The sequence below is a fragment of the Cavia porcellus genome, unplaced genomic scaffold (genome assembly GCF_034190915.1).
Source record: "Cavia porcellus strain 051 isolate PalLab524CR breed Dunkin Hartley unplaced genomic scaffold, mCavPor4.1 scaffold_3, whole genome shotgun sequence".
Taxonomy (NCBI): Eukaryota; Metazoa; Chordata; class Mammalia; order Rodentia; family Caviidae; genus Cavia; species Cavia porcellus.
Genome location: NW_026947486.1, coordinates 79,923,747 through 79,941,964, shown reverse-complemented (window position 1 = coordinate 79,941,964; position 18,218 = coordinate 79,923,747). Strand labels below are relative to the sequence as shown.

General features: G+C 35.3%; 1 protein-coding gene across 1 annotated transcript in view; it reads right to left on the bottom strand.

The window, feature by feature from the left end:
- The window catches only part of Il13ra1 (interleukin 13 receptor subunit alpha 1), a 51,139-nt gene that overhangs the window by 4,837 nt on the left and 28,084 nt on the right, over positions 1-18,218 (bottom strand). Inside the window, exons 7-10 of the mRNA XM_003467596.4 lie at positions 16,017-16,064; positions 15,620-15,752; positions 13,001-13,097; positions 10,812-10,896 (exon numbers count right to left, since the gene is read on the bottom strand). Of these exons, the coding sequence (XP_003467644.1) occupies positions 10,812-10,896; positions 13,001-13,097; positions 15,620-15,752; positions 16,017-16,064 (363 nt within the window). The remainder of the gene's footprint in view (positions 1-10,811; positions 10,897-13,000; positions 13,098-15,619; positions 15,753-16,016; positions 16,065-18,218) is intronic.

Here is an 18,218-nt window from a genome sequence, read left to right as displayed (position 1 = left end):
TTATATATATATACATATATATATATATATATATATATATATATGAAATGGAAAAGGCTTTCTATACATAAAAATAAAGGAATTTTTAGTATAGAAAACGTGAAACATTTTGTACATCATTAGTCACTCTAAATACAACAAAAAGGCAAAAATGGATAAACCAAAGGATTAATATATGACATACAAAAAACTATACAAACCACAAAGAACAAAATGAATATTATGGGAGGAAACAGAATACAAGAATTTCACAAAATAATTTTTAAGTCAATATTCCTTAAAAAACATTAAACCTGATATATGAAATTAAGATGCCCTTTTCTCATCTATCAATTTGGCAAGTTTGTTTAAATTAGATAATTCAAAGTTGGTTAAAGTGTGGCCAACCATTTGGATGTACTATTGGCAACTGTATAAACTCATACAACCTAATTCTCATCTATCCTTCTTATTAAAAAATGTGATTTTGTATATTCTAATGCTCCTATTTTCTTAGCATGAAAAAATCATCCTCTACATAGGTAACCTGGTATTCCATTTACTGCATACATTATATATATATATATATATATATATATATTTACACATCATTAAAATAGGTTGACCCCATTTTCTTTATCCGCTACATAATATTTCATTGCATGACTGTGCCGTAACTTATTTAGCCAGTATCTTCATTGAAATTTAACTTGCACAATCTCTTGCAATGACAATTTTTCAATACCAATCAAATAGTTTAAAACAAGGCTGAGTTTAAAGCATAGCTCAGTGGTAGAGCACTTGTCTTTTGTGAGTAAGGCTCTGAGTTCACCATGGAAATAAAGGCCCTCAGCATCATGCAAAAAAATGAATGAAGAAAAAGCAGATACAAAAACTGTGAAATGAGTCAGAGACTGTATAAAAACAGGTGACAGGATTTTATCCATGCTATGTTGTTTGCAGAGAAATTCTGGAAGGAAGTTAATGGAGACAGAATAGATTTTGAATCTCTCCAAATGTCACTATTTTAAAAAATGTGAATAGAAAAGATAAGTAGAACAAGTAGAAAAGCAAAACCAAAATTCCCTGACACAATGTAAACTAAACTGTATGAAAATGATCCCCCCATGAATCCCAAAATAACAGTAGGTAAGAACAAACCAGAGATACTTACAGACTCAAAATGGTTTCAGCTGGGGAAGAGTACACAGAAGGCATCAACATAGCATTTGAGAGATCCGGGAATGTTAAAGTAATTTTCTCAAATGAAAGTGAAGTAATTTGTGAATAAGAGCAGCAAATGGGAGGGATTTGCTGCTTCAAACAGTGGTTGAGTGAAGAGTCCATGGTCTACACTGGGAATAACTTAAGCTCCCATGAACACTCACGGTGAATCATCCTGAGCTTCTTTGCAGGGCAAAACTGCACTCAGGAGAAACTAGTAGAAATGGACTTCAAATTGTCCAGGAATGAGAGATAAGAAAAACAAACCAAAAAAAAGGAAGTACAGATAAATGTAGAAGAAAGATGGGTGGAAGGAAGGAAGGAAGGAAGGAAAGAAGGAAGGAGAAAATCAAAACCAACAAAATAATTAAACATTATTAAAAAGAAACAGAAAAAGTAGAGGAGGCAGACAGGCAGGGCAAGTATATTTCAGAGAGGAATTACTCTAACTTTCAACTATCCTCGAAAGTATTAGAAAAATATCTAATCCAAATCAAGCTTCCTTCTAAAACTTTAGGAAGATAATTTCATGTAAAACTGAGCAACAGAATAATACCCTTGCAGAATTAAAACATGCCTGAAACAGACGTCCAAGAAAAAAATCAATGAATATTACAATCTAACATTTCAAAACTAGCTCAACTACTTTAAAAAGTTACATGATATGAAAAATTGCAAACCGTATGGAAGAAATATAAAAAGCCAGAATAACAAATGAAATAACAAATCGTAGGAAAGAATTAAAAGTAAAAGAAAATAATTATTTTATTTCCAAAATGAAGACTAAGCTAGAAGGAGCATAAGGCAAACACACCAGGTAATCAGACAGTACCTTAAGAGGAACAGAAGATGAAAGGTAGGATTTTTAAATCAAAAAGCCATGACAAATATAGAAGACAAAAAAAGAAAAAAGGGAATACAATTAGTTGAGTATCCCTTATCCAAAATTATTAAGGCCACAGTTTGGGGGATTCAGAAGTTTGTTTTTTTTTTTTTTGAGATTTTGGAGTATTTGCATACATATCATTGATGCACTATCTCTGGGATCAAAGTCTAAACACAAAATTAACTTATTTTGCTTATACCCATATCCTGTGAGTAATTTTATACAACACACTAAATAATTTTGTGCATAAAACGAAGTTTTATTGTGTGGAATTTTCCATTTGTAGCATCATGTTGGTGCTTAGAATGTTTCCAATTTTGGAATAGCATGGGTTCGGCATTTTCAGATTAGAAGTGCTCAACCTGTACTTCAGAAAGTCAAGTAGAATGACCAATACCACCAAGATGTATTTTGGAAACTTATTATATTTTACAGAAAGAAAAACCATTTAACAAGCAGACAAAAAGATGAAGTGTTTTAATAAAGAAAATCATATTTTCAGTTTTCTTTGATGATATTTTATGCCAAAAGAAAATGGATGACAGGACATATGATTTTGATAGCTTGGTAAAATGATTTTTTACTATAAATGCAGCAAACTCCATCAACATGTAAATCATTCAGAAAATGTTAGTCCCATGACACCTTTCTGAGAAAACTTTAAGACCTTCAAATAACCAAAATGGCAGGGACACATTGGCATAAAATCCAGCAGTGAGCATCAAATATATATCCATACATAGAAGACTAAATGAAAGCTCTCTATTAAAAGTAGGGAACAAATGGGGAGAGCATATGGAAAAATTGATCTTCTCTACAATCATTAAACACTATTTTAAGCTAGGAGTGTGGTATGCATCTGCAGTCTCAGCTACTTGGGAGGCTGAGGCAGGAAGATTACTCCAACCCAGAGGTTTGAGGCCACCCTGTGCAACATAGCAAGACCACCTCAAAACTATATATATATTATACTTTATCAGAAGTTTATAAATTTCTTTAGTTCCATCTGTTTCTTTCTCAATTGTCCAATTTAAAAAAGTTCAGTATGATAATTTTATTAAAATGTATGATATAAAATTGCTGGTTAAAAGTGTGGACTGGAGACTTAGGATGCCTGGGATTCAGATCCCAGCTCTGTCTGTACTTGCTAGTTGTTTGGATCTCAGTTCCACTAAATACTAGTAGTGTAACCTGCTAGCTATCCATGTCATTCTGCTGGCTCAGTTTCTTCAGCTGAATAATGATGATAATATATACTGACCTTAAGATGGAGACAAATTAAATGGGAGATTGCTTAGAAAAGTATCTGGCACATACTAAAGGTTCAGAAAGTATGAACTTTGTTGCTATTATTCCTTCAATCAGTAAGAACATTTCTGTTTATTTGTGTTCATATAATGTTAAAGACAGTTATGTCTAGGTGATAGGACTATGTGTGATTTGTTTCTTGATTTCTTGCCATTCAATTTTCTACAATAAATATATATTTGTAAAGAAAAAATTTTAAATGTACACTTAAAATAATACTTTCATTTGTTTCTGGTTACCAGATCCAATGATTAGCACTGGGGACAAGAAAAAAAGCAATGTGTACCAATAAGGTGAATATTGAAGCAGAAATGGCCTCTAAGAAAATATCAGTCTTTTGAATTGGTTGTTTTATCCCTAAAATTTAGATTAGTCTCATTTTTATCCTTCATTAGTACTGTAGCCTTTTCCTTCACACTGCATGGAATATATCCATGTAAGGTAAAAGGAACTAATATGAAGGCTCTGGCCTACTTAATTTTATTAATTATATGACAGTTAAATTTTAGAATCACTGCTGGGAACGGTGGTGCACACCTGAATTCCGAGCACTTGGGAGACTGAGACAGGAGGACTGCCATGAGTTTGAGGCTAGCCTGGGTTACACAGTGAGCTGAAGGCCAGCCTGAACTGTATATCAAGACCCTGTGTCAAATAAAAAAGGAGGAGGAGGAAAAGGAAAGGAAAAAAAAACACTTGTGGGAGAAGAAAACAAATTCATACAATCACAAGTCCATAATTCAGTCCTTATATTGATAATTTAAAAAAATAAGGCAATCAACCTGTGGGGTGTGGAGCTGGCACTTTTTTCCTTTACCCAAATCTAGGCTTTCTATAGATTCACAAACTTCCCAGATTAATACTCCCCAACACACTCTAAATATCTCTAGCTCTAGACTATAGTGTGTCTCTCTTGAGGGCCTACACACTATTTTCTTTGAGTGTATTCTTAAAATTTTGCCTAATAAACCTCTTTATGTTTTTCAACAAAGAAAGAAAGAAAGAAAGAAAGAAAGAAAGAAAGAAAGAAAGAAAGAAAGAAAGAAAGAAAGTCATCAACAATAGAATAATGGCCAAAGAGGAAAAGCAATCAGTGTTAATGAGACTAACATAACTGACTTTCAGTTGTTACTCATTTAGCCTAGCAAAACAATGCGTTATATAGGGTTTTTCACACTGTAAAGAAATGAACAAATTCAGTAGTATAATAAAATATCAAGCCTTAATTTAACATTATTTTAAAGATTTGATTAGGATATTTCTCACAGTGAATTGTCTGTCAGAGTCAAGTGGGTTTCATGCATCTAAGCATCATGCAAAATAACTGTTTTTTTTAAACACAAGTCAACCTATTTCATACTCCAGTTCTCTTCAATCAACAGTGTAACTGTTGAACAATACAAAGTTGAACAATACAAACTGGAGATCCTCACACCTTAAGAGTACTGCAGCTTTAAATATAACAAGTTGAATGTTTTACCCAGGCGAATGATTTGGTACCATTTGAGGTGGCTGTTAATGAACTCATTTTAAAAACTGAAAAAAAGAAAAGCAAAAATTAAACACTTGCCCTGTTATTTTTTAGCAGGAAGTGAATTTTTGAACAACCGAAGAGTTCATTTGATGACAGAAAGCAATGCTATATAGAAAAATGCCAGCTTATAAATGTAGCTGAAATGAAAGAATGATAAAATCATCATTTTATAACCTCTAAAGAAATGACTGACTAAAGCAAGGGTATCCAGTGACATAAAAGTATTTGTGGAACGGTTGACAGGGTAATTACACGACACCACACAAAGAATCTTCATGTAGCAAGGATTAAATATAGATGGCAGGAGGGGACATACTGTTATTACCTAAAATACAGTGGTTAATATTAGTGTCTCTAATAGTTGGACAACTGGGTGATATCTGCCCCCAGGCAATTGGGATAAGTGAAAAGATCTAAATATACCTGAGTATTAATAATATCAGGGAATTAATAAGTTTTAAAGAGTAATAATGCTATTTGTGCTATGTGGAAAAACATTATTAATTTTTAAGCATATTTGATAAAGTAAAAAATTTTTTTAAAAAAATATTTGGCAGACTAAGCTACTTTTCTATCAGGAATGTAAAACTGACCCAGTACTGAGAATGTAACTGTTTCCCAAGAAGTTGTAGAATACATATTTTTATGGAGGAAATAAATGCAGATAAAGAGAGAAGCAGTTTCTTCTGCTACCCACTCCCTCACCTCAAATATGGCCAGCAGCCCAGTTAGTCACAAGGGTGGGACAAAGCGCAAAGCAACTGGAAAAACGGTTGTTGGCCAGAATGTTATTACAGATGAACAAAACGTCATTAAAATGCTAGAAACCTTAAGAAAAAATATAATAAAGATTTAATTTATTCATGGCCACCTCTAAACTTCTTTTAAGAAGCACTATTGAGGGTGTAGTGCCAAAGAAAAGAACATTTAAAATGGACTTGATAACTAATGGGCTACCTGGTTCGAGTCCTAGCTCTGCAGTCACCTCTCTATAGTAGAATCTTTCAGAAATTTCTCAGAGATCCCTAAAAAGCTCCTACCTCTAAAGTAAGAAAGTTAGAAGAAAATCTAGAGTTTTGAAAATTAGCAACTAAAGGAAAGTAATTAAAAGTGTAAATATTCATCTCATTAGATGATCTTGAGGGGTATGTTCATTCATAACTCTATGATTCAAGAAATAAAAGGTTAGACTTCTTGCATATGCACTTCAATTTGTGAGGGCTGCAGCTATATAAACAAAGTGGATTATATGCTTATTTAAAAGCAGACATGAAAAATTATTTTCTTACCCTTTCCCATATCTGATAATTTTATTATATTTTCCACACTAAAGAACTGATTGTGTTACTGATCTGCAGCCACTATGAACAAAAACACCTTATGCTTTCAGTGCTCCATCTTGTCATTATATCCACCTCACTAAATTACAGAATTATCTGACTCATCGGGGCAAAAACAACATGTTATCCTCCAGACAGCAAATTGAAAAAAAAAATCAATTTTCACATCTCTGAGAAAGATAATTGATGTGATTTTGCTGTCAATGTTGCCATTATTCATTCTATCACTCAGACCTGCAAAATTGAAATTATGTTTTACTTTCCCCACCTTTTATGACCCACACTGAGTCACCAAGTCATAATGAGTTTCCTTTAATAATGTCTCTTACATCAGTCTTCTCTGGTACCACCTAAATTCAAATCCATATTACCTCTCAGTCCTGGATGACTATTAGAGTCCCTTTGTGAATGACTTGCATAGGGCTTCTTTTATTATAAAAGTAATACATCTCATTGACAATTATGTCATGTCAGATAGAAAATATTAATTAGGCACAATCCCTCTGCATAGATGATGATTCATTCTGACTCACTCATTTCCTCTCATTCAACATTTTAGGGCACTTGTATAACAATTAGGATTACAGCATTCTACACATTTATAATGTTTCTTATTCTCATGAGTATTGTGTTAAAACATTAAATTCTTTGAAAATTTAATCTTTCTTAAACTAATTTTAGATTGTTGATGATTTGCTGGTTTCTAATTTTTCAGTTAGAAAACAAATGATGTATTGACCATCCTTGAGCTATTGTTGTGCTATTTCCTTAAAATCTATTCCTAAAAGTCTAATTACAGGATCCAAGATTTTTATTACATTTTATCAAACTGCCCTCCTAATCAAATTGTACTCTTAATCTGAAATGGTCAGAAATCTGAAACTTCTTTTTCTGCTACTGCGGGTTAAATCCAGAGAGCACCGAGCTACATCCCATTTTTTTTTGAGACAGCATCTTTCTAAGTCACCCATACTATCCTCAAACTTGCAATACTTCTGCCTCAGCCTCCTGAGTAGGTAAGATTTCAAGTATGCATTATCATGCCCAGCAGATACCTGAATCTTTGACCACTGACATACTATTTCAAAAGCTTTTTATCATGCAGCATTCCAGATTTTTGGATTAGAAATGTCTAGCTAGCAAAGTCTTTGCAAACATACAGTGAGTTACTCCAAGATCTGAAATATTTCAGGCCATAAATATTCTGAATAAGGCATAGTTTGACAGTTAAGTTTAACTGTGGCAACTTGATTGGCTACAAGATTGGTAGAACACACTTCTTGATGTGTGTCTGAGTGAGTCATAGAGCCATGATGCTGTGTACTATGTCTGGTCCCTTGTCTCTTCCTCTCCAGTGCTGTTCCTCTATTCTGCTTCCCATACAGCTTTGCTCCGTCATGCCTTTCTGTCATGATGTTTCTGTCTTGGAGCCTGCCAAACATGTACTGAGTCCTCTGAAATGCTCAGCTAATTTCTCGTTTAAGTTGTGTGAGTGTTGGATATTGTGTCCCTGCAGTGGGAAAGCTGACTAATATATTATACTCGATCAGTATACCTTATTCCAGGCCCATCAGCAAAGCATAAACAGTGCTACTTCCCTATCCACCTGTTGCAAATATTGCCTCTTTTTAGGAACTCATTAGGGGAGAAATATGTATCTCATCAAGGCTTTGGTTTGGATGTCTTGTATAAATTGATAAATCCACACATGCTTGTACAGATATTGGGCATTTGTGTTATAGTACTTCAACTAGTCTCCATCCTGCTAAGAGTAGCAAACTCAAATGTCCTTCAGAGGTCTGACATTTAGGTTGTTGAACTGGAAATGGTAGGAGCTGAGATGAATCAGAGAGCACATGTCCTGCCTAAGATTACAAATGGAAAAATTTAAATATATCACATTGGCCAAACAAAACATCTAAGGGGCAATTCAGTTTTCTAGCATGTTAGTGCTTCCTTTCTCTAATCTATCGTGTCTGAACTGTTGATAGAATATTCCCAATACCTTTGCTCTGCACACTATTCAAATGTGACTCTAAATATGTTTCTGAGAATTCCCCTATCTAAACTCTCTACTTTCATCACACAAAACTCTTAGAAGGCAGTGATATCTTTGGGAACAAGCACTCTGTCTTATGAGACAATGCAGCATATCAGAAAGAGCAAATGAACTCTGGAGTTCGACAGTCTTGGGGTCAAATCCTACCTTATCACCAACTAGCCTAGCTAGCTGTGTGACTACAGCTAAGTTAGCCCCATTGATGCTCCATTTCCTCAACTGTAAAGTGATACTGACAGACTCTACTCCATAGGGTAGGTAGGAAGATTCAGTAAAGCAAGCAAGGCACTTGTTACACAGTTTGGAACAGAGTAGACTTTCAAAAATTGTTTAGACTATGTTATAGTACTTACATAGTTCTCAACTTCCAGCATCTATCATGGTAGCTATTGAAGTGAAGGAAGAAATAGTAGCAAGGGAAAATATCTCTGTGATTTCAAAGTGTAGACCAGACTATGTTTTTAGTCATCATCATCATCACCGTTAAAGTTTATTCCTAAATATACAACAAACTGTAAGATAATACTTCATTCTAGCTATGGGTGGCAAAAGATGTTATGGTAGGAATCAAGATGTTTAAACAGGAGTAGAATCAAGGAGTTCTGTCAAACAAAAATAAAAATTTACTTTTTGCCAGATTTTTAAGTTCCACCTCTGACCAGGTGGTCCTTCTCAACAACTTTCTTATCTAGCTCCTTGAGTTTCTTTTGCTCCTCATTTTGCTTCTGCTTGAAAGCCTTTTCTCCTTCATCCATCTCCTTGGTGTACTTCTTGGGCTGTGTTAGGGGCTTCTTGCCACCTTCACATCTATACAAGATATGTGCCACTCTTTATGCAGATCCTACTCCTGCTACAGACTACTACAGCATGATAGAAATCATCTGTGGGCTGCTGTTAAATATGCAGGTACCTGGGACTCACTCTTGACTGAATGAATCAGAATTTGTGGAGCAGGATCCCAGGAATCTTACAATCATACCATCTGATTGCAATTCAAAGTTGAAGAACCACTGGTTGCCACACTTATCCCACTTACAGTGTGCAATCACGCACCAGACTTCTGGATCTATCTGCCTAGTGGTGCCCTATCCCCAGAGTCTGCAGTTACCCACTGCCTGTGAAGTAGAACTGGTGAAAAAGTGATCCAAAAGAATTCTCTGGTAGTCTACCAGCTTCTCTGCCTTCCTTCTCTAGCCAAATAACACTGCTGCCATTGTGAATCAACCATTATTACAAGAACCATTTTGGCATGCAAGACAGATGGAAATGATTACCAATGGTTAAGATTCATCACTAATACTTATTATGCACTTACAATGTGCCAGGTATGCAAAATAGTTTGTAGTGAGTTAATTATTGTGTATTAAATTAACTGAATCCACACAATACTATGAGGTAGGTGCTGTTGTTACCTCCACTTTACAAACAGGAAAACTGAGTCTCAGGGAGGCTAGGGAAGTTAAAAAGATGGCCAATGACCCAGCAGACATTTGAATCCAGACAATCTGACTCCAGAGCCTGGGTTATTATCTAGTATGCTGTGTTACTTCCTTAAATTAGCTGCCTTATGCCTATTAGTACTAATTTAAAATATATAGTCATATTGGTATTTATTTCATTTAGTGTTTTTATTATTTCATCAGAGTGCATGTATTTATCACAGAAACCTCAAACTATTTTGTTTCAATAATGCCTTAGGATTCTAACCACAATTCTAGCTTTGCAGTCTGCTGAAAACCAACTTTTACAGATGGAGTGGGCCTATTTTCTCTTGTACTTGGAATCCAATTTTCCACACAATGGCACAGTCAAAGTGCATTTTTATTGCACTGTATACTTTCCTGTATTGAGTTTTAAAAATCATCTTAGAGTCAGAAGGCCTAGCTATTAGGCTACCTTCATAGAGGAGGCTCTTCCTCCCAGATGTTTGGATAAAACATGCCCCTTATCTTAAAAAAGGCGTAGCCCCAAGATCTAAAATAGGCAAAATGTTCTGAGGACTTCTTGTATGCTTGGCTTGAGATATACCTTAAATCAGCTCTTCTGTGATCTTTTTAGATAAAGCTGTAGTTTAAAATAACCAGTTTTGAAATTAAATTCTGGTGCATGCTACAACATGATATACCTTGAAATCATGATGCAAACTGAAATGAATAGACATAAAAATATTGTTGATTCTATGTCTATGAGGTATCTGGAATAGGCAAATCCTCAGAGACAGGAAGGACACAGTACTTATCAGAGATAGGGAAATGGGGGAATGGAGAGCTATTGTTTACTGAGCATGGTTTCTGTTTGGGCTAATTGAACAAGGTCTCGAAATAGACAGTCATGATGGTTGCCCAACATTATTAATGTATTTAATGGCACTAAATTGTACATTTAAAACTGTTGAAATTGTGATTTTTACATTATGCTATTTTACCATTATTTTTAAAAATTCTATAACCAATTTCAAACTCCCATGGAGTCAGTGCTTACCAGGGTATCATCATTCTGGTCTCCAAACATTTCTTTAAAAATCTTGCCAGGATCAGGAATTGGAGGGAATATAATGATCTTGAGCCTTTAAGGAAACAGATATAATTTGGATCAAACCTTTCACTGGATAAGAGTACCCAACTTAAAGACAACCTTGGTAATGGAAGGTACACAAAAGTCATAACTAAGTAAAAGTCATGGTACACAAGTTCCTTTAGTGATAAGACAGTTGTGAAAACAGTTCTTTAAAAGGCTACATAAAAATCTATATCTTAAAAGCACTAAGTTTGAGGGAAGCAAATAAGCTTCCAGGATAAGCAATTATTTATATTCTATCATTTAAATAATATTGGTGTACTTTTAGTAGACCAAAAAGAAGCTTGCTTTTTATAATTTTGATAATCTGATGGCAGGGTATATTTCTCTTTAATTTTTCTTTTCTTTTTACTTCTTTCCTTCCCATTTTTGAATCTTATAGTCTGAACCTGACTTACTTTTCAGGGAGAACCAATTGGTGTTGAAGGTTCAGTTTTTTATCCTTTTTACTTCTCTATATCTTACTTGCGAAACATTTTCTTCAAGTTTTTCAAACACATTTACATAGCAATGACCCCTCAAATCATATCTCCATTCCAGAGCTGTCCCTTAAATTCGAGATTCATAGACACAATTGCCTATTTACCATGTCTACTTGGATACTAGCGAGCATCAGAGCATATTCAGAACTGAAGTCCTCATCTTTCTCTAAATGCAGCCCTCTTCAGTCTTTGTCTCAAAAATGGCACCAACACTTACTCAGTTATTTAAGTACAAAACTCTTACTGGGTGTCCTAGAATCCTTAGTTTCCCTCACATTTTCACAGAGATGCAGCTATCACCAAGCCTTATTAATTGTATTTTAAAAATGTATTGCATAGCCTGACCACTTCTTCCTACCTTCACTGCTAACCCTCTGGAATAGGCTGCCCTCATCTTTCCTCCAAATACTGCAATGCCTGCTAAGTAGTCTACCTGCTTCTATTCTTGCACAAGTCAATTTTTCACTCAGCAATGGAAGTGATCCTTTCATCAGATCACAGTCTTACCATGCTGCAGTATCTCCTATTGCGCTAAGGAAAAAACTCAATTCCTTGCCGGGGCCTGCATGGTCTGGTCTGACAACTTCTCCCCCTCCTCTCCAGCCACTCTCCCTCTTGCACAGTCTACCTCAGCCAGATACACTAATCTTATTCCAGCCCTGAGGCTTTTGCTCTTGCTGTTCAGCTGGGCCGGGTTGCTCTTTACTCAAATATTTTAGTGGTTTACTTCTTTATCCTATTTCTCTTCTCAAATGTCACTTTTCCAGAGAGATCTCCCTGGCTAATCTACATAAAATACAATTCCAGCTACTAATAGCTCCATCCCCTGCCAACTGGCAACTATTCACTGTGAAATCAGTGTGTGTGTGCGTCCCATATTAGTACACTGATAGGGACTTTGTCCTTTTCACTGATGTAACACTAGCACTTAGAGCAGTGTGTGGCACATAAATAGGCATTCTGTGTACAATATGCATAATGAAAGATTGTTCAAATATAAAATGTTGATTCTGGATCTGGATTAATAGACTTATTCCAAGCTTAGGTAATTACTGCAAGAACAAGTAACACTGTCTATAGGGAGATAGGAAAACAACATTCTTTAGGAATGAGCCATGTATTAGTGACAATCTGTGAAGTGTTCATTTCTGTAGTACTAGGTAGCACTCTGCTTGCATTAATACTGAGTAAGTCATTTTGCTGGCAATGATTAATTTTGTTTTTCTTTATTGGTGCTGGGGTTTGAACCCAGGGCTTCACACATGCAAAGCATTTGCTTTACCCCTGAGATACACTCCCAGCCTCTACTTTAAAACTTCATTCCAGGAACTTTCAAGTAACCATTGACAAATTAGGCGTTTGAAGGAATAAATGAACACAGAGCCTATTCAATAATGCTGACTACATGCAAAAGAAACAGTGTTTGAGCAGAGCCCTAATCTTGCCAGAAAATGAGCACAATAGTACTTTTTTTGTCATTTCATGCCATCAACTACCATTTATGGTAAAAATACTAATACACTGGGAAAATATAAAAACCAGCTCCAAGAGTAGTAACCATAGTAACCAGGCTAGCAGAAAGTATAAATTATGTCTGGGCAGGTTCCTTACCTTTTCAGGTAAAGCAGAAGGACAATGATTGCACCCGCAATGATGACTGGAATGATGAGTAACATGGTCATGTAGAATGTGGAATTGGGCTTCTTACCTAGAGAATGAAAAGCAAACAGAAAGATATGAAAACTAGAACCCTTTTAAAAATGAATCAGGGAAAAATTTCATTAGCCATTGTTATTTCTGTTCCCTAGCCCAAACTATTTTTCAAAGATAATTTCTGTTACCTTAATAATTAAAAAATGTCCTGTTATAGTGCCTGAAATTTCCAGGATGAGTAAATACTTTAAGAGTGATCTACAATCAGGACATCTTAACAACTAATAGACACTATTACAAAGATATAAAAGATATGACTGTCCATTAAGGATGGCATCTCATTAACAGTAACTATCTTTTCTTACTACTTGCTTACCACTACTAGAATACCTACCACTATTGCTGTTCTTAATGAGCTCCAATACATGTCAGGCATCATACTAAGTACTTCAACATGCTTACCTCCTATGTATGCTAGAAAGATAGACAGTATTATCTTTCACTTATACAGATACGAAGGATAAGGCTCAGAAGGATCAGCAATTCATCAGAAGGTTAACTACATGATGCAGGGAGGTCTAACACATAGCATCACACATTCCAAAACCTGCCTTGCTGCACATAACACACAGAATACCACTTGTCTTTTATGTGGTCCTCTTTCACACAATGGCACGATATCAAAGAAGCATCATCAAGGCCAAATGTCATTCTTTTAGGCAGCCTCAGGCAGGAGTGATGGGGCGTCATTTCGAAAATTAGGTGAGAAAAGACCACAGTATCCAGTTTGGATGTTTTCTCACACATTCTTTCTTGCTTGCATCACTCACTTGGAGAGAGCAGCTTCTCTGGCAGGAGGTAATCCTGTGGGGAGGTCCAAGTGCTCAGGGGCTAAGGGAAGCCTCTGTACTAGTTTCTGGAGGCTGCTGTAATAAATTGTCACAAAGTAGGCGCTAAAAACACAGAGATTTATTCCCTCACAGTTGGGGGGCTAGAAGTTCAACATCAAGGTGTCAGCAAGGCCATGATCTCTCTGAAGGCTCTGGTAAGAACCTCTCCTGACTTCTGCCCAGGTTCTGATGGCTCCTGGGAATCCATGGCTGTAACTGCATCACTGCAACGTCTGCCTCTGTCTTCACATGGCTGCCTTTTTGTGTGTCTATGTATCTCTATCTCTGTGTTTCCTCTCCTCCGATAAGGACACTTAGTTATTAGATTCAGAGCTCATTCTAATACAGTACAACCTCATCTTAACTTGATTATATCTGCACAAATTCTATTTCCAAATAAGGTCACACTCACCGGTTTTGGGGTTTGAGACTTGAACATATCATTTTGAGGGAACGTGATTCAACTTGCCATAGCCTACATCCAGCAACCAGTGAGGAACTGAGGCTTTCTAACAACTACATGAGTGAACTAAGACATGGATTCTCCAGCCCCACCCAAGACTATAATCCTACTTAGATCTGGACTACAACTTTATGAGGCCATTGAATAATCTATGCCTAGATTTTTGATCCACAGAAACTATAAGATGCTAAATGTGTGTTGCTCAGAGTCACTATACTTTGGGATTATTTCCTTTGCAACAATAGATAACTAATATAACCATGCCTGGCAGGTAACTTTGTTTGACCTGTCAATTAATAAAGAACTGATTTCAACAACCCATCTCTCTGAGTCTTAGACACCTATTTCAAAGTTTTTAAAATGATTCTTTGTGCCCTCTGGAATCACAAAAAAAGAAAGCAAGCCTATTCCCATTTCAACTTGACATACCACAGATATTAGAATTCAGCAATTATGAGTCTTCAAGATTACTTCAATTGTTCCTCACTAAAACTGAGGTTCTTCAATATCCTGATCACCCTTTCAAGGAGAGATTCTGATCTGTCAATGCATTCCCTACAATGTGGTGCTCAGAATGGGATGCTACACACTTCTGATGTGGCCAGATCACTGTGCCCACCCATGTATTAGGACCACAGCCCTTGGTCTGCATTGCTGCCCAAGACTGAACATGTCTTTCAGGGAGGTTTTAGGTTTCAATGTTGAGTCCCATTGAGTTCACAGTCAAGTGAAGCCCTGTACCCCATTCCATAACACATGTGTATAAAGCTCAGGTCTTTCCAATCCTGTACCTGAGCAGGGATGACTCAGTGTCTCCATTAACAAGTGTTTTTTCTTCAAAACTAGACACAGAAATGCCACCAAGATCAGTGCTTCCTCCTAGATTCTGTCAACCAGCCTTTAGGATAGTCCTCTAGCATGGTAAAACCCACATATTTGATTGTGCCTGCCTTCTATGTCTTTGTTCATGCTGTTACTAAAGATGGAGGTGGGTCAGAAGTGAAAATAACACTTTTGACTACCTGGATTCTGGTTTTTCCAAATACTTATGTACTGTCAATTAACCCTGGGTAACTTGATACAATTAAACAGAAAATACATTTAAATTAGGACTATTTGGCTAACATCAAGAAAGCATGAAAGTCCTTCTCTAGTCAATTTTCTACTTCAGTTCAGTTTCCATGCATTAATGTTTAAAATTTTAATGAAATTCTGTTTTCTTACCTATACCCATCACTTGACTCCAATTACTCCAGAGTTTGTCATCCTCATAGCATAATTTATTTGTCTTGACTCTTATTCTAACTGTGTAAAAAGTATCAGGAAGAACACCAGGGACCATGAAACAAGTTGTATCCTTAGATATAAAAACACACAAACACTATTACCAGTTTATTCTTTCTCTTCTATTGAATCATAATATAATTATCTGCCAGATTCTGTATATGATTAAGACTTGGATTACAATTCAAATGATTTGACTCTGACTCCAAGTTGGCAATAAGCCACAGAATGAAGTACTTTATTTTTCTCCAAGCAGTTCAAATTTATCTTGTCAGCCCTGATCTTACCCCTATTATTTGAAGTCTAACCCCAAATAACTAAAGTTAAATTTACTCACGTTCATGTTTCTCTCAAACACTGCATTCTGACATCCATCCTCGTCAGTCTTGAAAATTAAAAAATAAATGAATGAATTCCAAATTTTTAAAAACACATTTTATATCATTTGTCTATTTCTAAAAAGTTTCCCTTATAGCCCATGAAAAGAGAACCAAATACAGTGAAAAAAGGATTGGCCTTATTAATAAGTGGTGCTGAATCAATTACATATCTATATGGGAAAAACAGAATCTTGACTTGCTACCTCACACTATTAACAAGCTCAATTCCAAATATATTTCAGATCTAAATAAGGAAAGTAAATTAAATGAACAAATAAACACGTACATGTAACAATCTTTTAAATGAATGCATAGAACTTCATTGTGACCTTGAAAAAAGATTTCTTAAATAGCACCCATAAATCTCACATTAACAATAAATATAAAGTGTTTATAAAGGGGGGTCTGTATTAAAATGTAAAAATTCTGTTTAATAAATGATAATCTAATAGGTAAATAACAGGAAATATACATGGGAAGAACATATTTTTAATTTTTAACAAAGGTCTTGCATATATTTTTTCTCTGCAAATTAATAAGAAAGATAATTCATTAGAAAAAATGTCAAAAGACAACAGACACTTCACCAGAAAAAATACAAACTTCCAATAAACATGGAAAAACACAATTTCACTGATCACCAGGGAAATGCAAATTAAATCTACAAGATAATGATACATATACCTATAGAATATCAAGTGATGAACATGTACCATCTAGAATTCTCAATTTCTGCTCAATAGTATAAGCTGGCACAACCAATTGGGAAAACTGTTATTGACTAGATGAAATTGTATGTAATCTTATGAACCACATACACTTATATATGTCCAACAGAAAGGTATGAACATGTGCACCCAGAGATAAGTATGCAAATGTTCATAAAACTCTATTTTGACTACCCTAAATTGGAACTTACCCAAATTTGTGAGAGAATGGATAAATAAAAAAGGGGTACATTAACATAATGGAATAGATAATGGGAATGAACTATCTACAACTGTAGGAAACATTATTGGAAAATCTTATAATGTTGAATGAAAGACAACAAACATAAAAGTACATTCTGTATAATTCTATTTATAAGAAATTTTAAAAGTAGTAAAAAACAAATCTATAGGATTAGAATTCAAGATGTAGTTGTTCTCTGGGAGAGTAGCAATTTAAGGAGGTCCTGAGCAGGGTGTTGGGGTGCTGGTAACATAAGCGGAAAGTCATTTACAAAAATTGTTTATGAAAAACATCACTGAGCTGTAAAAAGTTTTACCTTGGTTCATGAACTCAATTTATTCTACAACTGGAAAAAATGGCTACATTTGTGTTTGTCATCCAATGCAGTTTGCAAACAAAAACAAAATTTTGTCAAACACTCTGTTTGCAAACAAAGTGTTCATGAACTAAGGCACCACTATATTATGATTTGTGTAATTTTTATATCGTGTATTATGCATGAACACAAAGTTTTGAGACGAGAGATCAAGAGAGCCAGATACTAGTCTTCATTGTCAAAAGTATAAGATATAAAGTGGAGAAAAGAGAGCATAATTTAGAATTCTCCACACAATGTAAGTCACTTGCTATCTGATGTAAAAAGAATAATCAGTTCCTTAGATGCAAATTTTTAAAGAATGGAATGAAAAATCTGTTGCTTAGTCAACTTTTATTAAAGACATTTAAACATGGACATGGATAGCACGCATATCCATTAATTCTTGACATTTAATGTGACTTACTAAATGGTTTCTACTAGTAGATGTGAAAAGCTGAAAGACCAATGGAATGACAAAGGATCATGTTTTCAATATTTCATCCAAGGACAGAGAAGGAACCACTCAGTATACTACTGCTAGCTATTTGGGGTTATAGACCTATTGGGGAATCCCTCGTGTCAATTGAGAGACTGAGGTCCCTCTTTCCTTGAACCATCTGCCAAATACATAAAGTCCAAAGTCAGAAAATTATTGAGCAGATTTAGGTCTCTAGTCTCTTACTCAAATGAAAATTCCTTTGTCTAGCTTATCAGCTACTCAGGTATTTCTGAGAGAAGGAAAACAGGAACACAGAGCATCAAGTAGATAGTTTTTAAGGATGGATGGTAGTAACAAAACAAGTCATTCCATATTTCATGATTCTGTCATGAGTTAACTCTGAGTACAGTC